Source organism: Panulirus ornatus, chromosome 19 (genome assembly GCF_036320965.1).
Source record: "Panulirus ornatus isolate Po-2019 chromosome 19, ASM3632096v1, whole genome shotgun sequence".
NCBI lineage: Eukaryota > Metazoa > Arthropoda > Malacostraca > Decapoda > Palinuridae > Panulirus > Panulirus ornatus.
In genome coordinates, this window is record NC_092242.1 from 57,324,442 (window position 1) to 57,346,997 (window position 22,556).

At 43.1% G+C, this 22,556-nt stretch overlaps 1 protein-coding gene across 1 annotated transcript; it reads right to left on the bottom strand.

The window, feature by feature from the left end:
• Window positions 1-896: 896 nt before the first annotated feature.
• LOC139755540 (uncharacterized) lies at window positions 897-21,704 on the bottom strand. The gene is made up of 5 exons (XM_071673950.1): window positions 21,478-21,704; window positions 14,773-15,520; window positions 10,776-10,917; window positions 4,699-5,035; window positions 897-1,951 (listed from the first exon to the last, which is right to left on the bottom strand). Exons 2-5 carry the CDS (start codon window positions 15,446-15,448, stop codon window positions 1,889-1,891), a joined length of 1,218 nt encoding a protein of 405 aa, XP_071530051.1. The 5' UTR covers window positions 15,449-15,520; window positions 21,478-21,704; the 3' UTR covers window positions 897-1,888.
• Window positions 21,705-22,556: the final 852 nt, after the last annotated feature.

Consider the following 22,556-nt stretch of genomic DNA (forward strand, 5'->3'; position numbering starts at 1 on the left):
TCATTAACAACTTTACTTCTTCGTACCACTACCCACTATTTACTTCTTCATCCCACCACTCGCTACCTTTTCTAATCTGACCAACACTCGCCTTTCTCGTGCTACCTGCATCTTTTGAACATGCCATCACTGCTTCCCAATATTATCCCATTCCTCACCCATTCCCCTCACATCATTTTTTCTCACCTTTTGCCATTCTACACTCAATCTCTCCTGGTGCTTCCTCACACAAGTCTCCTTTCCAGTCTGACTTATTCTCACCACTCTCTTCTCCCCATCAGCTCCTGTCAAGATCATGCACTTGTTGGCAACAGTGTCTCCACTTTTGTTAGAAAACCTTCTGCCTCATTTTCATTGATGATGACTCATTTTTATTGATGATGACATTTTCATTTGATGATGACTAGGTCATTATCCATGAAATCACTCTCCATGTGATGTGAAGATAGATCTTCATTGTTAAATAATTTGGGATCATCTTCCTGGTTCTGCAAATCAACCTAAAATCCGCTCAATGTCCATAGAAAACTCGCTAAAATTTGCTCTCATTAGCATTGGTGGAGATTGATTGTGAGGAGAAATAATTGTGCCCTGCCACTTCACTCACTACCAAGCTTGGTGCACGGCTTTGAAATTTAGGCATGAAACGATGCATGAGCACCTTTTTAAATGTGTTGCTCAGCTTGCATAGATACCCATTTGGAGGTGTTGAGGAGTTAAAACTAAACATGTTATACTCAGAAATAGCATGGTTATTCTGTAAAAGTACCAAGCTGTAAAGTAATTATGTGATGGCAGTATGTCACCTCAGATACAACACCAGAGCAACCATCCAGCTATGCCACAACTAGGCTACATTGAAGCTCACCTTAGCAACAGTACCTGGTTTTGACACATTCCAGCATCTTGGCAATGAAGCTCTGCTGAACTGGACTACAAGCACCCCTTGGCCCACACCATCCAATCCATAGACAAATTAAACAACCAAGGTGACATCACACACCCTTACCATGGACCAACCTTCACTTGGAACCATTCACTCTCCTCTCTTCCTTGTATAAGGTTTTTATCTGAAGCCTGGGTGTAATGTCAGAAATGTGATATCTTTATAAATCGTGATTAAAGGTGAAGCATTCTGTTCTCTATGTCAGCAGGAGTGTCACCTATGACAGGTGCCTCAGATGCTTCAGCTGTTTGCATAATTCTTTAGAAATCCGATTATAGAATATGGTTATAAATATATGTTTAAAACAGTTTCAAAGTTTTCAATGATGTAGTACTATACAGATAGAATATGAAAGATTTTATTTCTCAAATCTATAACTACCAGAGTCCATCGTACATAACTAAAGATTACCACCAACTTTGAACATGAAATAATTTCAGTTAATGTTTATTAGATGTTTATGTACTACTGTGTATATTTACATATATTACAACATTGTAACAATTAAACTTGCATTAAGTCTACAAAATATTCTATCAAGGCTATGATCTGTTCAGGCCACTCCCTAAGGCCCATGTATTTCTAAACTGTAACTTTAAAAAAAAATTCTGATTTTGCTTGGTCCCAAGGATTTTGAATATTCATTGTTTTATGTGTATTAAGATAACAGCAGTGGATATCTGACCTTAGTAGTTTTGTCATATTTGTTTATGAAATGATACATAAATATTTTAGTGGACCAAAGACTCAGATTGCCTCTAAACACTTCTTATCTGCATAACATATATCTTGCTCAGGTTATTGTATATTTGATCATATCATATTATAATGAAAGCCTATTTAACATATAAGCTACAAGTGCATAACATAAACCCTGTGACCACCAATGGGCTGCTGACTGAGGTAGTGAAACCTAACTATGCTAAACTGTGTTGACTATAGTCAGTACCCAGCCAGGATATCTTGTGAGATACACTCTGACAAATGCTGCTGCTCATCTCCCTCCTGAAAAAGAAACAGAAATAGAAAGCAGACCATGTTTTCCATTTGACATCCAAACATTGAAGCCTGTCCGTGTTAGATAGTCCAATGAAATGCCCTTATAGCTCCAAATATTTATGGTTCCTTTTGCCAGTGGCATATATATCATAAGAACTGACTAACCCCCCAATTTTTTTTTTTTATATATACTGAGGTAGCTGTATCTTTAGCATGTAATTGGCTCTAAAATCATATTTTGATTGAAATATTCAGAAACATTGATTTTGTAATGAAATTTGGCAACTACTGACTGGACTCAAAACAGAAATGTGTTTCTCTCACTAAGTGGGGTTTGTAGAACACTTTAACAGATGATCATTAAGCAAATGAATGACTATGTGTACTGGAGAAACTTTCAAACTTGAAGACAACATAGCTTTAGAGAAAGGAGTTATTACGTAACCAATCATCTAGACTTTTATGACTTGATAACACTCTCTTGGGAAAGTACCCTCACAGATCAAAGAGAGCAATGGATTGACTTTGTTCTTGGATTGCCAGGAAGCCTTTAACCCTGTTCCTCAGTGAAGATATTTTGAAATGCCAGATCTACAGGCAGGAATAAGGGATGGGCTTTTTCACTGAATGGAAGTCTGCTTTACTGAATGGGAGCAAAGAGCACAGTTGAGAGGTGCATCCACAAAAAAAAATGTCTGCCACCACTGCCATGTATGATGAAGATAAAGTAGTAAATGTCATCTGTTTGGATTTGCAGAAAACATTCAAAAACGTTCTGCATCAGAGGTTACTAGAAAGTTTTAGAATTGTACTTCATTGATTAGGGGATTGTTTGACAAGATGTAAACAAAGAGTAGTAATTAATGGTCAACCTCAGAATGGTTAGACATGACAAGCAGTGTACTGCAGGGATCAGTCTAGTTCTCTTTCTCGTATATATGATGAATTGATAATGGGATACTTTGAGATATTGAAATTTGCAGACAATACAAAACTGGGAAATAAGTTTACAAATGAAATTGATTTCTATGCTGCTTCAAACTGATGTAGACAAACTTATTGGTGGCAAATGAATTTCAGTTTCTGTAGGTGCTAAGTTTTACATGTCGGTAATAAAATCAAGAAGGCAAGCTAATGCATGAATTCTGTTAAAATACGAAAGGTAAATAAGGGAAAAGAACAGAGTATACTAATATCAGGTTACAGCAAAGTAAGCCATGCACAGCAGTAAAAGGGTGAACAAGATTCTTGTATTCATATGTAGGGCTTTCAAATCTATTCAAAGGAAATCATCCTCATTCCATACAGTTCAATGGTTGTGTCCTCATTTTAAAAGTTGCATTAAGTTTTGGTCTACTTACTTAAAAAAATGCATAGTGGAGTGAAAAAAGTACAGCTCATCATGCTGCGAGGATGATTCCTAGACTAAAAAACAAATCCTATGAAACTGATTAAATTACTTAGATTTATTTAACTTAGAAAAGATTAAGAAGTGGTCTCATACAGTTATTCAAAATTCAAAATAATGAAAGGTTTTGATAATATCAATCTAAGTAACTAATTAAGGCTTGATTCTTCTGCTTGCACTTGTAGTAATGGATGCAAGTTCACAGGCAAACATTTTACTTCATATGAGGAAAGTACTTTTTCTATAACAATTGTTAACGTCTTTAAAATTTTCCAGTTAGAGCAGATGAAAGCAGTACCATACTGTAGATACATTTAAGAATAGACATGATAATTATTTTGCTTCAAGTCCACAACTGACAGGATTTGTGCCTCCGTAGTTACATGAAATTTTGCAGGTTTTATTCTTTGGAACATCTGTATTTCTACTCTTGCCTCACTGATATGTAAACTTCTTGCATCTTCCAATGTCACAAACAGTTTTAGTAGGATTCCAGTGGTCTCTTGCTGTTTGAATCCTTTGTAATGGTTCAGGAATGTTCAGAGAGTAAAAGCTCAGGATAGTGAAGGGAGGAGAGTGACAGAAGTACTTACATTTTTGATGGAGAAGGTACTGTAGGACCATGTTTAAGAGTGTCAGGAAGGGAGTCGAAGTCGATCTTGGTGAGAATGAGGAAACCATATAAGATGGATGATTGTATGTATACACCTATCAATGAGAGACTGAAGATGGAGTTCATTTTGGGAGGTGAGTGAATGCTTTGGTAGTTACTGCAAGAGATCAAATCTTGATTCTAGGGGATGTGAATGAAAGGGTGGGTGATTTTGCATTTGAGATATGACTAGGGACATGGTGTCCCTGGAATGAAATGAAAAGGGGAAAACCTTGTTTTGTTGTATGCTGAGAGAGGAATGGTGATCAGGAATACATATTTAGAAAAAAGAGCATCGAGAGGTCAAAGCAAGAAACTTGTTAGGCGAGATGTATAGCAATATGTAATGTACTAACATAGTATTAGAGTTGTAGATAAACTTCATAAACTAAGCAATGAAATTGTACTTACTGCAGGACCTGGATTATTAATGACTTAAAATCTCTGGTCCTTTAGTTTGTGAAAGCTTTCTTTGACAACCTAGCATTTATAAATGACCTGTGAAGTATTTCCAAAAAGATTTTATTTCATAACTTTTATCAGGCCCATTTGATTAACTTCCTGATTCTTGGGATGTTAGATAGCCATCTTCAAGGGTTATTTGATAAGATTATGTTACTGAAAAACTTCTCTTTTCTCATTTGATAAAATCTAAGTTGAAGGTGGCATGAAAGATGCAACAGAGATTGTTACCTCTGGGTTGGGCCAGTGTTGTCTGTCCTGGTGATCATTAATGAATGAGAGGGAGCTGCGACAAGCGTAACCAGCTCCCTCAGATCTTAGTTGCTGCCCATGTACAGACCTGCTAGACAAGTCATTATTAGCCTGACTCATAGCACAGTTCCTGAATACATGGTTATCAGTTTTATGCTGAGGCTTGTACTGATCAGTGGTTGTAAATTCAGTGTTGTGATGAAGGGCAGAGCAATTGTAAGTATGTGGAGGGGTGTCCTCCAGCAGGTCTTGCAGTTGGTAGATGTAGTCTATTGCCCCTTGAAGTGTTTTCACCTTGCTCACACGTTTGCTACGCCTGATAAAGGAAAATATAGGACACATATTCATGGGGATATCATCTTATCACTAATGAAGTGACTATTATTATATAATAGCCTACTGAATCTTCCAGGTCATGCTACGATCAGTAGCAGAGAAATGGTGAACTCCTAAAGTGAGAACTTCCTTGACCAGATTGTACTCCTCATCCGCTGATGGTGATACAACAACACTGAAGGTGATTTTTTTTTGCTCATGACATAACCACATGAAGATGGAAACCATTAACACCTTTATTTATATTTCATACTTGATCACTGTCTCTTGCATTAGTAAGGTAACTCTCTCTCTCTCTATAGCAAGTATATCTTTTTCACTCCATCTTTCCACCTCCAATTTGGTCTCCCACTTCTCCTCGTTCCCTCCACCTCCGACACATATATCCTCTTGGTCAATCTTTCCTCACTCATTCTCTCCATGTGCCCAAACCATTTCAAAACACCCTCTTCTGCTCTCTCAACCATGCTCTTTTTATTTCCACACCTCTCTCTTACCCTTACATTACTTACTCGATCAAACCACCTCACACCACATATTGTCCTCAAACATCTCATTTCCAGCACATCCACCCTCCTGCGCACAACTCTATCCATAGCCCACGCGTCGCAACCATACAACATTGTTGGAACCACTATTCCTTCAAACATACCCATTTTTGCTTTTGGAGATAATGTTCTCGACTTCCAAACATTCTTCAAGGCTCCCAGGATTTTCGCCCCCTCCCCCACCCTATGATTCACTTCTGCTTCCATATATATATATATATATATATATATATATATATTTATTATTTTATGTTTTATTTTGCTTTGTCGCTGACTCCCGCGTTAGCGAGGTAGTGCAAGGAAACAGACAAAAGAATGGCCCAACCCACATACTTCCACATGTATATACATACACGTCCACACATGCAAATATACATACCTATACATCTCAACGTATACATATATATACACACACAGACATATACATATATACACATGTACATAATTCATACTGTCTGCCTTTAATCATTCCCATCGCCACTTCGCCACACATGAAAAATCAACCCCCTCCCCCCTCATGTGAGTGAGGTAGCGCTAGGAAAAGACAACAAAGGCCCCATTCGTTCACACTCAGTCTCTAGCTGTCATGTAATAATGCACCGAAACCACAGCTCCCTTTCCACATCCAGGCCCATATATATATATATATATATCCCCGGGGATAGGGGGAGAGAATACTTCCCACGTATCCCTTGCGTGTCATAGAAGGCGTCTAAAGAGGGCAAGAGTGGGGTCTGGAAACCCCCCCTCCTTGTATTTAAATTTCTAAAAGAGGAAACAGAAGGATTCATGCGGGGAGTGCTCATCCTCCTCGAAGGCTCAGATTGGGGCGTCTAAATGTGTGTGGATGTAACCAAGATGAGAAAAAAGGGGATATAGGTAGTATGTTTGAGGAAAGGTACCTGGATGTTTTGGCTGTAAATGAAACAAAGCTCAAGGGTAAAGTGGAAGAGTGGTTTGGGAATAAAGTAAGGGATTGGTGAGAGGACAAGAGCAAAGGAAGGAGTAGCACTTCTCCTGAAGCAGGAGTTGTGGGAATGTGATAGAGTGTAAGAAAGTAAGTTCTAGATGATATGATAAAATTGAAAGTGATTGGAGAGAGATGGGTGATTACGGGTGCCTGTGCACCTAGTTATGAGAGGCAAGTGTTTTGGGAGCAGATGAGTGAGTGTGTTAGCAGCTATGATGCACAAGACCGGATTATAGCAATGGGTGATTTGAATGCAAAGGTGAGTAATGTGGCAGTTGAGGATATAATTGGTGTACATCGGGTGTTCAGTGTTGGAAATGGTGAAGAGCTCGTGGATTTGTGTGCTGAAAAAGGACTGGTGATTGGGAATACCTGGTATAAAAAGAGATATTCATAAGTATACATATGTGAGTAGGAGAGATGGCCAGAGGGCGTTATTGGATTATATGTTAATTGATAGGCGTGTGAAAGAGAGACATTTGGATGTTAATGTGCTGAGAGGGGCAGCTGGAGAGATGTCTGATCCCTATCTTAAGGTGAAGTTGAAGCTTTGTAGAGGTTTTCAAAAAAGAAGAAAGAATATTGGGGAGAAGAGAGTGGTGAAAGTAAGTGAGCTAGGAAAGGAGACTTGTGTGAGGAAGTTTCAGGAGAGATTGAGTGCAGAATGGCAAAAGGTGAGAGCAAATGACATAAGGGGAGTGGGGGAGGAATGGGATGTATTTAGGGAAGCAGTGATGGCTTGTGCAAAAGATGCTTGTGGCATGAGAAAGGTGGGAGGTGGGATGAAGAAGTAAGATTGTAAGTGAAAGAGAAGAGAGAGGCATTTAGACGATTTTTGCAGGGAAGTAGTGTAAATGACTGGTAGATGTATAAAAGAAAGAGCAGGAGGTCGAGAGAATGGAGCAAGAGGTGAAAAAGAGGGCAAATGAGAGTTAGGGTGAGAGAGTGTCATTAAATTTTAGGAAGAATAAAAAGATGTTTTGGAAGAAGGTAGATAAAGTGCATAAGACAAAAGACCAAATGGGAACATCGGCGAAGGGGGCTTATGGAGAGGTAATAACAAGTTGTGATGAAGTGAGAATGAGATGGAGAGAGTATTTTGAAGGTTTGTTGAATGTGTTTGAGTGGCAGGTATAGGCTGTTTTGGTCGAGGTTGGTGTGCTGTGCGAAGTGAGAGGTTCAGGGAGAATGGTTTGGTAAATAGAGAAGAGGTAGTGAAAGCTCTGTGGAAGATGAAAGGCAGCAGGTGTGGGTGGTATTGCATTGGAATTAATTAAAAAAGGGGTTAACTGTTGTTCATTGGTTGTTAAGGATAATCATTGTATGTATGATTTATAGTGAAGTGCCTGAGGATTGGCGGAATGCCTTCATAGTGCCATTGCACAAAGGCAAAGGGGATAAAGGTGAGTGTTCAAATTACAGAGGCATAAGTTTGTTGAGTATTTCTGGGGAATTATATGAGATGGTATTGGTTTAGAGAGTAAAGGCATGTACAGAGCATCAGATTGGGGAAGAGCAGTGTGGTTTCAGAAGTGGTAGAGGATGTGTGGATCAGGTGTTTGCTTTGAAGAATGTATGTGAGAAATACTTAGAAAAACAGATGGATTTGTATGTAGCATTCATGGATCTGGAGAAGGGTTGATATAGATGCTTTGTGAAAGGTTTTAAGAGTATATGGTGTGGTAGGTAAGTTGCTAGAAGCAGTGAAACATTTTTACCAAAGATGTAAGGCATGTGTAAAATTAGGAATAGAGGAAAGTGATTGGTTCCCAGTGAATGTTGGTTTGCAGCTGGGGTGCGTGATGTCTTCATGGTTGTTTGATTTGTTTATGGGTGGGGTGGTTAGGGAAGTGAATGCATGAGTTTTGGAGAAAGGGGCAAGTATGCAGTCTGTTGCGGAAGAGAGGGTTGGGAAGCGAGTCAGTTGTTGTTCGCTAATGATACAGCACTGTTGGCTGATTTGAGTGAGAAACTGCAGAAGTTGGTGACTGAGTTTGGTAAAGTGTGTGAAAGAAGAAAGTTGAGAGTAAATGTGAATAAGAGCAAGATTATTAGGTTCAATAAGGTTGAGGGACAAGTTAATTGGGAGGTAAGTTTGAAAGGCAAAAAACTGGAGGAAAGGAAGTATTTTAGATATCTGGGAGTGGACTTAGCAGCGAATGGAACCTTGGAAGTGGAAGTGAGTCTAAGGGTGGTGGAGGGGGCAAAGGTTCTGGGAGCGTTAAAGAATGTGTGGAAGGTGAGAACGTTATCTTGGAGAGCAAAAATGGGTATGTTTGAAGGAATAGTGGTTCTAACAATGTTATGTGGTTGTGAGGCATGGGCTATAGATTGAGTTGTGTAGAGGAGGGTGGATGTGTTGGAAATGAAATGTTTGAGGCCAATATGTGGTGTGAGGTGGTTTGATCGAGTGAGTAATGAAAGGGTAAGAGAGATGTTTGGTAATAAAAAGATTGTGGTTGAGAGAGCAGAAGAGAGTATGTTGAAATGGTTTGGTCATATGGAGAGAATGAGTGAGGAAAGATTGACAAAGAGGATATATGTGTCAAGAGGTGGAGGGAAGCAGGAAAAGCAAGAGACCAGTTTGGAGGTGGAAGGAAGGAGTGAAAAAGATTTTGAGTGATATATATATGCTGAAAACCATGAGGATGTTATCATTACACTAAAGTGCACTTGGAAACTTAAAGTGTTTCATTTTCCTTGTGGTTATCAGCATATATTAGATCACACACACCACTGTGACCTCTTGCGTGCATAAGACAAGAGAACAAATAGGAACATCGGTGATAACCCACGACATCTCCTAGATATTTAAATTCTCTCATCTTCCATTCTTTTCCCCCCATATCCGTAGCATAATTTAGTACACTTTCTTCTTTCATTCTATATGGTTTTACAAAATCAATACTTTCACTCTATTTCCTTTCAAACATCATTACTTTCACTTGTGTTTACCTCCAGTCGCCTATTTTCACACACATCATAGACATTCTAACAAAACCTTCTGCAACTCCACTCTCAGCAAACAACACAGTATCATCTGCAGACAGGCTTGCCAATAGCCACCATATCTCACCGCTACACTCACATCTCTCTGCACCCCTTTTCCCTAATTTTGTTTTTATCTCTCTTATCACTCCATCCTTAGATATATTAAAATGCCTTGGTGACGTCACACAGCCCTGCCTCATACCTACATGTATCTCAGAACTTTCGCTCACCTCTCCATCCACTCTTAGGCATGCATTTGCTGCTCTATTGAAGCCTTTCATACCATCCAACAGTTATCACCGACCCCATATGTCCTTAACACATCCCACAAAGCATTCCACTTGACTCTGTCATACGCTTAGGACACACTGTTCAAGCATAGAGCTGGGGAGGAGGTGAAGGTTTTGGTAGTGATGAAGAATGTGTGGAAAGAGAGAATGTTATGTTTGAGAGCAAAAATGGTTGCAGTCCCAACAATATTATATGGATGCATGGCATCGGCTATAGATAAGATTGTATTTGTTGGAAATTGAGGACAATATGTGGTGTGAAGTGGTTTGATCGAGTAAGTACTGTAAGGGTAAGAGAGGTACATGGTAATAAAAAGAGTGTGGTTGAGATATCAGAGGAGAATGTGTTGAAATTGGTTTGGACATATGGAGAGAATGAGAGAGGAAAGATTGACAAAGAGGATATATGTATCTGAAGTGGAGGGAACAAGGAGTCTGGAAGACCAGATTGGAAATGGAAGGATGGAGTGAAAAAGATTGTAAGCGATTGAGGCCTGAAGAGGCCTGAAGTTCCAGTAGAGTGACAGACATGCCTGCAATAGAGTGAATTGGAATGATGTAGTATATTGGGGTGGACATGCTGTCAGTGGACTGAACCAGGACATATATGTGAAGCATCCAGGGTAAACCATGGTAAGGTCTGTTTGCCTGATTGGGGATAGGGAGCTGTGATTTCCTTGCATTACACATGACAGCTAGAGAATGAATGTGAGAGGATAAATGAACCAGTTTTTGTTTTTTTCCAACAAGCTCTTGGTATGTTTAGCTCTCCAGCATTCTTTTCTTTGCAGACTCCTGGTCTGCTCTGTCTTTGTGGAAAAACAAGTAAGTGAACTATGGCTAATGGTATCAGATAGATGACATTATGATCACTGAGTCATGAGTGTTGTTCAAAAGATAAAAAAGACAGGGTGAACATACCCACTAGTGAAGGGAACCACACGGCGTAGCCTGGCAAAGGCTACATTCACTGACTGCACTCTTCGACGTTCCCGAGCATTGCGGCGGGCCACCAGGTGTGGAGGCTTCTCTCGGTGTGGTACATGCTTGTATATACTTTTACCTGTTGAACAGAAGACATAGCATCTCATATGAAATGGAACAAAATATATAGCATAATTATAATTGAGAGCTCAAGTGGCTCGAGGTGTTTTATGACATATAACTATATCATGATGGTAAGACGCTTTTCTGAGTATTGCCCCCAAAGTAGCTGGGTCACAGATCCAACTTATTGTGGCAGGTACACCAAATAGCAAGGCTAATAGGTTTTTATCTGATAGCACTCAATGTCTGCACATTTAGTAACTGAGTTTGGTAAAGTGTGTGAAAGAAGGAAGCTGAGAGTAAATGTGAATAAAAGCAAGGTTATTAGGTACAGTAGGGTTGAGGGACAAGTCAATTGGAAGGTAAGTTTGAATGGAAAGAAACTGGAGGAAGTGAAGTGTTCTAGAGATCTAAGAGTGGATTTGGCAGCAGATGGAACCATGGAAGCAGAAGTGAGTCACAGGATGGGGGAGGGGGTGAAAGTTCTAGGAGCATTGAGAAATGTGTGGAGGGCAAGAACGTTATCTCGGAAAGCAAAAATGGGTATGTTTGAAGGAATGGTGGTTCCAGCAATGTTGTATGGTTGCGAGGCGTGGACTATGGATAGAGTTGTATGCAGGAGGGTGGATGTGCTGGAAATGAGATGTTTGAGGACAATATGTGGTGTGAGGTGGTTTGATCGAGTAAGTAATGTAAGGGCAAGAGAGATGTGTGGAAATAAAAAGAGTGTGGTTGAGAGAGCAGAAGAGGGTGTTTTGAAATGGTTTGGTCACATAGAGAGAATGAGTGAGGAAAGATTGACCAAGAGGATATATGTGTCAGAGGTGGAGGGAACGAGGAGAAGTGGGAGACCAAATTGGAGGTGGAAAGATGGAGTGAAGATTTTGAGTGATCGGGGCCTGAACATGCAGGAGGGTGAAACGCATGCAAGGAATGGAGTGAATTGGAACGATGTGGTATACCGGGGTCAACGTGCTGTCAGTGGATTGAACCAGGGCATGTGAAGCGTCTGGGGTAAACCATGGAAAGTTGTGTGGGGCCTGGATGTGGAAAGGGAGCTGTGGTTTCGGTGCATTATTACATGACAGCTAGAGACTGAGTGTGAACGAATGGGGCCTTTGTTGTCTTTTCCTAGCGCTACCTCGCGCACATGAGGGGGGAGGGGGATGTTATTCCATGTGTGACGAGTTGGCGATGGGAATAAATAAAGGCAGACAATATGAATTATGTACATGTGTATATATGTATATGTCTGTGTGTGTATATATATGTGTACATTGAGATGTATAGGTATGTGTATTTCGCGTGTGTGGACGTGTATGTATATACATGTATATGGGGGTGGGTTGGGCCATTTCTTTGTTTCCTTGCGCTACCTCGCAAACGCGGGAGACAGCAACAAAGCAAAATATATAAATAAAATATATGTATATGTCTCTGTATGTAAATGTATGTATACGTTGAAACGTATATGTATGTATATGTACGTATGTGGGCATATATATACATGTGTATGTGAGTGTGTTGGGCCATTCTTTCGTCTGTTTCCTTGCGCTACCTCGCTAACGCGGGAGACAGCGACAAAGTAAAAGATAAGATATATATATATAGAGAGAGAGAGAGAGAGAGAGAGAGAGAGAGAGAGATTCTCCATTTCCCACGTTAGCGAGGAAGCGTCCAAAACAGAGGACTGAACCTTAGATTGAAGGTCCCCATGTGGCCCCATTCTCTGTTCCCTCCTTTGGAAATGGAAAAAATAGAGTGGAGGATTTCGAACCCCCCCCCCCCCCCCTCCCCTTTTAACTGCCTTTTACGATAGGGAATACGTGATACTCTTTCTCCCCTATCCCCACGGATGATATATATATATATATATATATATATATATATATATATATATATATATATATATATATATATATATATATTACAGTGAACTAGAGGATAATTTTCTCAATAAAATGATAGACATTTTGGCTTGGTGAAACTATGTTTATGTGTGGTGTCCGCTCTAGAACTCCGGCTGCTCAGCCGCCATGTGTCGTGTATAGGCGATGGTGTATCGGGAGCCATATGGTAAGACATGTGGAGGGTCTTTGTTCCCTTTGTTTTGTTTTTTAAGTGTTTTTGCCTCCAAGTGTTTTCATCTCTCATGTTTATTATCTTGTAACAGTGTCACAGCTCCACGAAGACTGATTAATATGTAGAAAACGTTTACTAGGCTGTAGTGTCCTGTAACAGTGCATGGGAAGCCATGATAAACATTTTTAATGGCTGTAAACATCAAATGGAGGCAGCCAATTGAAGAATTGTATGGTATATACCTCGAAATTTAAAGACTGAAGTGGTTGACACCATAAGACTGGGGAAATTGTCATCAATAATAGAGAAGCAAAATCAAAATGTACACCACGGATGAAGAAATTTAGACAAGTGAGATCACAACTCATGATATGAAAGCTTACAAGTTCGAGATAGAGAAATACGGTACAATTGATCATAAAATCAAAATGACTGAAGGAATTCGGAGGGAAAGTATCCAGTGGAAACAAGGCACATGTAACATAAAACATTGGAGGAAAATTCCAAGTAAGTGTTCTCGACATGTATTGAAATAGATCGCGAGGAAATGTGTACAAAACAGACCAGAGACTAGAATAAAGAACAGAACTGGATTAGATTCTAGAACTAATTGAGAAATAAAGAACTGAGTCATGTTGAGAACAGAGGAACAGAGATCTGGGGACATTACGAAGTATAACTAGATAATTTTCATCGAACTCCGGTTGCTTTTGGTTATTACGCAAGTGAAAAGTCTCCTTCAGCGAGACTGATGTCTTTTGAGGAAGGAATGTATATCCTTAACGAAGAACCTACTCTAAAAGAACTTATTAATTCCATACTGCTGGAAGTAACGCAGAATGGGAGCCTTTTCAGAAAAGGGGTCCTGGAGTAATATATTTTTCAGATAATGAAAAGCTATGGGGTAATATGTAATGATAGAGACAGAACAGGCAGGAAATTATATGTCTTATCTGATGGAAGGTTTTAAAAAGCGCGGAATATTCAGGATCACTGTATGGTGAGAGGGAGAATATAGAAACTGAAGCATCAATACGGGAACAGTGACAGGTGAGTTGCATCAAAACGATGACCATTAGAGGGGAAATGTCTGGTTTAAGGTATTGATTTAGTATCTAGAAGGCCATAATGCACTTTGGCCACAGAGAAAATAGTGAAGGAAGAATACTGATTAAGAGATTACTAAAGGCTGCAAACATACCATGTGAAATTTCTTAGATGAATGAAATAGAATTTGCAGACAACAGGAGTGTATCCAAAGGAAGTGACAGTACTTTATATAATTTCAGGATATATTGATATATAACCCACTCAGACACTACGTGACAGGAAGAGTAACTGAGGGAAAGAATTGCATGTGGGTGTTGATAGTGTGTGGTCTTCCAAATCATTTTGATAAAAAAGGAGAAGCACATTATTTTTTACTGGACTGGATGATTATTTAGCCGGTGGGCATTACAGACGTGGTGAGTTCTTAGAAAAGGTACATAATTTCTCACCATATTCACTAGAGACTTACTGAGGCCTTCAGGCAGCTACCCATTATTTGTTTACCCTTTAATTGCTACTTTTAGAAAACAAAAACAAAAGGCATATAAGACAGAGAGAAAAGACAACAACTTAGAGGAGGAACTTGAGAGCCAGAAGGTGCTCACTTCGCCACCTTCAATAACCCTCCCGATACCCAAGCGGTGTGTGTGTGTGTGTGTTTGCGTGTGTTATGAGAGAAATCTTGAAGACAAGCCAAGAATTTACGTATAGAGGCAATAAGACAAAGTAAAAGTCTTACATTTTTTCTTCTTGTCCCTGACCCTGATGTGGGTGACTTGGGCTGCTGGGCTTGGAGTTACCACGGTCGGGTGGTGACCCTGGGAGCCGCCGTAGGTCATGTCTGCCGGCACACAAACCTCTTGCTGGCTTGGTAAGACAGGCAGTGTTGCTCCACCTTCCAGGGCTGTGGTAACCTCCACAGTGGTCGACTTGAAGCACTGAAGGGGAACCAGTGAGTCCAGGTGTGGCAGCTCTGGGAAGGATGGGCAAGGGTTTGTAAAGATGCCACTAGCAGGGACGCCACTTGCTGGGTGACCATCCACACACATAGGTAGGAAGTCCTCCTGTAGTAGGGCTTGTGGAGGCAGGTCGTTCTGTAGAAGGTCTTGTGACTGTGGGTCGTTCTGTAATAGGTCTTGCGCCGGTGGTTGATCCTCCTGTAGTAAGTCTTGTGGTTGTAAATCGTCCTGCAGTAGGTCTTGTGTTGATGAGTCTTCGCGTAGTAGTTCTTGTGTTGGTGGGTCGTCCTGTAGAAGTTCTTGTGGAAGATGGTCGTCTTCAGATAAATCTGGTGTTGGTAGGTGATGACTGTCCAGAGAGGTGAGAATGTTATCACAGGCTGGTATCTGGAAGCCTTTGGTGCAGGCTTGTGGCTGGAGTTCGTTGTTTGAAGATTGGTTGAGCTGGTCGCACATGGCCGCAGTGTGTGGCACTCGACACCAGCCACACTCCAAACCTCGCCCACCCTCACCTCATGCTTACCGTGCCTGGAAATGCACATCATCACCTGGTTACATCTGCTCACATGGTAAATGTATTGAATGTATCTACAAGTTATGGTATGCTCATTAGGGTTGGCTCTCATTTTCTCTCAGCACCATTCACTCAGCTCACCCAGTTAACACAAGACTTGATATCCACTGAAGGGATTTTGTATATGCGTTCTATTTGTATATGCATTTTATTTTCTGTTTTCTATTTCTATTACCTGAAATGTCACAGGCACAAGTACACGCCAGTGATGACCATCTCAGATGAAAGGTAAGATAACAGGTATGAGAAGGAAGAATGCAGGAAGGATTAATTTGAGTTTGGGTATTTGAAGACCTTAAATGATGAATGGTCACAGAGAGAGGGAAAGGCAAAAGACGGTAGAGAATGGCGCAACTTCGTTGTCAGGGGATAGAAGGAGGTATTCATAACGGTTGGAATTTTGTCTGGATGCTTTTCACACAAGTTATGGGAGGCAGCAGCTGGGAGAGTGGTATGGGTCCAGGTCGTGGTGGCTGGGACACGCGCAGACGCCTCACAAGAGCAGTGGCTGACATTTTACATGTAGAATAAAGAGAAGGAAGTAACGTTTCGGTGGACGAAAGGGATTGGTTGAATAAGGAGGATGATTGTACGAAGCTTAATGGGGAAGACTTTTGATTTGAGAGAGAGAGAGAGAGAGAGAGAGAGAGAGAGAGAGAGAGAGAGAGAGAGAGAGAGAGAGAGAGAGAGAGAGAGAGAGAGAGAGAGGAGGAGGAGGAGGAGGAGGAAGAGGAAAGAAGAGCCACCTCACGTACACGAGCAGTACCCATACTTAGCGAATGCAGCTATTGCAGATATAGCTGCACCGTAGGAGGATACTTGTGGCCCGGGTGCAGTATCCCCAGCTTTTGGGAAGCACATTTGGCGACGTTCAATTTGTTGATTTTTCTGTAACAGATTGGATGATATAGTTAGCCTAACATGGTTACAGTATACCGCAGGCTCAAACTGAGATATTTTGAAATGGATTAGTAGAAAATGACTGAAACATAGAAAGGGATACATGAGTTGTATTGCATTTTAGTACATGTGAACTTAACCATGGTAAGCTTCTGGCTAACATAACCTCCCTTCCCTCAGCCCCATGACCAAGTCAACCACTCCTCCCCTATGACCAGGGTAAACTCCCCCAACCCCAACGCAGGTAACTTCCCCCTTGAGCATAGTAATTTGACCATTAACCCCTGACCCACGATAACCTCATAACCTCCCCCTACACCCTAGACAAAGGTAACCTCCCCCCTATCCAAGACCAAGTTTACTTCCCTTTTCTATTCCATGACCAAAGTAACCTCCCCTCCCTATGACCAAGGTAACCTCCCCCATCCCACCACTCACTGAGCAAGATAACCTCCCCTCTCCTACCCCTGTCGGTAGTTTATCCTATCTCGACCATAGTTTAGACTGTGTATGCAGGTCACCTCGTCACAGGCCATCAGGTCTCCTGTTATCTGCCCTGCCCATATACTCCCCCATCTCCCCCCGAACCAAATAACTTCCCTTACTCCTTCCCTCAGACTGAGGTAACCTCAATTACCCCCTGATCAAATTAACCTCCCAACCCCACCCAACCTCTACTCCCTATTCCCATTACTACGGTAACGTCCCTTACCCTTCCCCGATTAAGGCAGCGTCCCCTTCCTATCCCATTGCTAAGGTAACGTCCTCTACCCTACCCTCTTGATTGTGGTAGGCTACCCTCCCCCTACCGCTGACCAAGATGACCCCACCTTCCCCTCTGGGAGCCTTCGTGACCTGCTACGTCCGGAGAGTCGAGACAATTTCCTGTTGGTAAGGTGCAGGTGAGGCTATCAGTGGCCCCGGGTGTATGTTCGATGATGCTGGCGTGTTGTGGTGTGGTTCTGTCTCCTGGCTGCCCCAGCCTCTCGTGTCAGCCTGGGGTGGGACCAGCAGCTATACACGAAGGCCACAGCACCTCACAGGTAAGATGCAGCCGGTGAGCCATAGACTGGCACAGCTAGGAACAATACCACACAAATTCATGAGTCATTTTCTGGTATACTTTCTCAAAAAGCCTCGTCAGCACCGAAAGGTCTGTTGTTGTTTGCATTTATTTGTATTTGTATTCACCTGTATATGTGAGATTTAGCTTCGGCTAGTGTGTTTTCAAATTGTTTACAATTCTAACCAAGTGAAAGAAAACCATGATCAGTCTTGAATAAGGTTGTTCTTGAGCTGGGTAGTAGAAAACTGTTACGAAGACTACAAGCCACCATAAGACAAAGGTTCCTGCCTCCCGCACACCTTGCGTTTGTAACAAGACAAGTATGATGACACTGGTGAGGATGTGATAGAACTGAAGCCATGGAACTGAAGCTTTGGTACAGTTAAACTGAAGCTATGATACACTTAAACTGAAGCTATGGTACATTTAAACTGAAGTTGTGGTACACTTAAACTGAAGCTTTGGTACACTTAAATTGATGCCATGGTTCACTTAAACTGAAACAATGATACAGTTAAAGTAAAACAATGGCAGAGTTAAACTGAAACAATTGTACAGTTAACTAAAGCAGTTGTGCAGTTAAACTGAAGCAATGATACAGTTACACTGAAGCAAAACTTAGATAAACAGGAATGAGATTTATTAAACTTATTTATTTATTTTATTTATTATACTTTGTCGCTGTCTCCCGCGTTTGCGAGGTAGCGCAAGGAAACAGACGAAAGAAATGGCCCAACCCCCAACCCCCCATACACATGTATATACATACGTCCACACACGCAAATATACATACCTACACAGCTTTCCATGGTTTACCCCAGACGCTTCACATGCCTTGCTTCAATCCACTGACAGCACGTCAACCCCTGTATACCACATCGCTCCAATTCACTCTATTCCTTGCCCTCCTTTCACCCTCCTGCATGTTCAGGCCCCGATCACACAAAATCTTTTTCACTCCATCTTTCCACCTCCAATTTGGTCTCCCTCTTCTCCTTGTTCCCTCCACCTCCGACACATATATCCTCTTGGTCAATCTTTCCTCACTCATCCTCTCCATGTGCCCAAACCACTTCAAAACACCCTCTTCTGCTCTCTCAACCACGCTCTTTTTATTTCCACACATCTCTCTTACCCTTACGTTACTCACTCGATCAAACCACCTCACACCACACATTGTCCTCAAACATCTCATTTCCAGCACATCCATCCTCCTGCGCACAACTCTATCCATAGCCCACGCCTCGCAACCATACAACATTGTTGGAACCACTATTCCTTCAAACATACCCATTTTTGCTTTCCGAGATAATGTTCTCGACTTCCACACATTCTTCAAGGCCCCCAGGATTTTCGCCCCCTCCCCCACCCTATGATCCACTTCCGCTTCCATGGTTCCATCCGCTGCCAGATCCACTCCCAGATATCTAAAACGCTTCACTTCCTCCAGTTTTTCTCCATTCAAACTCACCTCCCAATTGACTTGACCCTCAACCCTACTGTACCTAATAACCTTGCTCTTATTCACATTTACTCTTAACTTGTATGAGGCTATTATTGATGTAAAGAAAGCTTTTATTAAGCTGGAGCAAGGTTGTTATTAAATTAGAGAATTTAAATGGTCATTCATGCTCCAAAGTCCTGTGATTACAGGAAAATTAACACAATGGTTTAAGAATTCCCTCATGAGCAAGATTATGAGGTCATGATGAATATATTCTTTGCCTGCTTAGATTCTATTTTCTTTTACACCACACTTAGAACAAGCTGTGCAATGCTGGTCACCAAAACCTGATGGAATATGAAGAAAAACTCTTGTAATTTCGAAGTTCATCCAAACAGGTTTCTTCAGTCAAAAATTCGTCTTATGAGGAAAAACTTAAAAAGACCGAAAGAACAACGGAACATTCAAGATGAAATAGAAGTTTTCAGAATATTAGATGTTTTCAGAAGCACGAAAAAATTTCTCCTCTTGAGACAGAGATTCAGTGACTGAAACTCACTATGAGTGGAGAAGAAAGATGTCATAGCAATGTGGCCAACAGTATTTCTTTCACGTGTAGAGCAACTGAACACTGGATTAAACTATCTCCCGTTTTTGGTAAATACAAACATTCTGAATACCATCATATCAAGGCTAGACAAATACTTCACTGATGTCTCTTTTCATTAATTCTAATTTACCATTCGTAATGTTCTCTTCCAGACTCAAGCCACAGAGCAAGTGTCGTTAAACTGGCAAGACATTTTTTTTTTCTTTCCGGTTCGCACTTTCCCATGAAATTTCCTCCCCACATACTGCATAGAATTTTATTTTTTTTCCTCTCTCTCTCTCGTCTTTTTCTTCTGGCAATTGAGACGGAGGGTGAGGTGGCTGGGTGGAGAGGTGCTGTCTGTCTTGCTCTCCCGTTTATACCACAGTACCTCGGACTAGCCTCATTACAGCCTTTCGCGGCTCATGTTGTGGCCCCAGGTGGCACCCAGGAACTCACTGTAGGGGAGGGTGGTCCTGGATGACACCCTGGAACTCACTCAGGGTGAGGATGGCCACCCCAGGTGCCACCCACAAACTAACCCTGGGGAAGAATGGTCCTAAATGACATCCAAAAGCTCAACCCAGGGGAAGGACAGCTCTAGATGATATACCCAGGAAGTCACTTTTCAGGGGAAGGGTGTCCCCCATGTGAGAGGAACTCACCCCGGGAGAGAGCGGTCCAGGTGACACCCAGGAACTCACTCGGGGGTGGGGAGGATGGCTTCAGGTTACACCCAGGAACTCACTTCGGGAGGGAGGCCATAGGTCACACCCAGCAACTTTCTTCAGAGGAGAATGGCCCCCCCAGGTGACACCCAGGGACCCACTTCAGGGTGAGGTTGCCCCCAGGTGACACCAAGGAACTCTCCTCAGGGGAAGGCTGCTGTCAGGTGACGTAGGGTCGGTGAGTGGCCCTAGGTGACACTTAGAAACTCGCCTTGGGGGAGGAGGGCCCCAGATGACACCAAGAAAATTACCCCTGGAGAGGAGGGCCCCAGGAGCTCACTTCGTTGGGAGGACGACCCCGAGTGACAATCAGTAACTCACGTCGGGGTTGAAAGCGGCCCCAGGTGACATCCAGGAAACCAATCCAAAGAGAGGGCGGCCCCAGGTGATACTCAGAAACTCACCCCGGGCGGGAGAAGGGCCCCCATGTGACACCCAGGAACTCACCCTTGGGGAAGAACGGTCCCTGGTGATAACCAGAGACTCACCCCGGAGGAAGGGCGAACCCAGGTAACACTAGGAACTCACACCGGGGAAGACGATCCCAGGTGACACACAGGAACTTACTTCGAGGGAAGACGGCCCCAGGTGACACCCAGGGGCTTACTCCGGGGAGATGGCAGTCCAAGATGACGTCCAGGAACTCACTCCGGAGGGAGGGCGGCCCCAGGTGACATCCAGAAACTCACCTCGGGGAGAGGTGGGCCTAAGGGGATACTCACTACAGGGTAAGGCTGCCCCCAGGTGACACAAGGAACTTATCCCAGGATAGAACGACCCCAGGTGACACCCAGAAACTCTCGGGTGGAGGAGGGGGTGGGGGGAGGATGGCTCTTGCTGACACCAGGGGGGGGGGGGGAGACGGCCCCGGATGACACCCAGCAACTCACCCCGGGGAAAGGACGACCCCCAGGCGACAAGAATTTGCCCCAGGAGATGACGGCCCAAGGTGATACCTATGAATTCATGGGGGGGAGGGGGAGGGTAAGACCCCCAGGTGACACCCAGGAACTCGAGGGGAAGGACAGCCCCAGCTGACACCCAGGAACTCACCCCGGGGAGTACGGGCCCCAGGGGACACCCAGGACTCACCCTGAGGGGCGGGCGGCTCAGATGACAAGTCTCCTGTGTGCGGGTGGAGGGGGTGCTGCAGTAAGAGGGATGGCGGCGAGGAGTGATCTTACCTAGGGCATGGCAGGAGGGTGAGGCTGTGGCAGGTGCGAGAGAGCCACGGCCCTGGGCGGCCCTCACCAGCACCCCTGGTGTCCCTAGCTAGTACTGGAGGATGGTCTTTTGGCTTCCTCTGTAGGGTAGGGAGGTGGCTGCTGCCGCAGGGTAGAGTTATGGTAGCTGCCGCAGGGTAAGGTGATGTTATCTGCGCAGGGAAGGTGATGGCACTTGCCGCAGGGAAGGCCAGAGCACAACTGGCTCCATCGCCCGCATCAGACAACAGTGGCCGCCACACGTCACCTCAGGTCACGTCATTAACAACCCAACATCCAGGTGTTGCGGAAGCAGCGGTAGACCAGGAGGGATAGTGTTGGTTGTTGTGTGTTGCGGGAGCAGCAGTAGACCAGGAGGGATAGTGTTGGTTGTTGTGTGTTGCGGGAGCAGCAGTAGACCAGGAGGGATAGTGCTGGTTGTTGTGTGTTGCGGGAGCAGCAGTAGACCAGGAGGGATAATGTTGGTTGTTGTGTGTTGCGGGAGCAGCAGTAGACCAGGAGGGATAGTGTTGGTTGTTGTGTGTTGCGGGAGCAGCAGTAGACCAGGAGGGATAGTGCTGGTTGTTGTGTGTTGCGGGAGCAGCAGTAGACCAAGAGGGATAGTGCTGGTTGTTGTGTGTTGCGGGAGCAGCAGTAGACCAGGAGGGATAGTGTTGGTTGTTGTGTGTTGCGGGAGCAGCAGTAGACCAGGAGGGATAGTGTTGGTTGTTGTGTGTTGCGGGAGCAGCAGTACACCAGGAGGACGAGTGTTGGTTGTACAACACTTGTACTGACCCTCATACACGGGTTAGGGTGAGGAGATATACTGGGTAATGTTGTATTATCTGTTGATGATCTTGGCGAACCCGCATCACCTGCCTTCCCCTACCACGACCCGCATCACCTGCCCCCCTCCCTCCATGACCTCACCCCGCACCCCACCAGACTACCCTCCACTCATGAACATTTACTTCTCCCATCATCATTATCATCATCATCATCATCACCCCTCACATCTCCCTTCATAAACACCCACCTCTGTCATGATGACCACTGATATC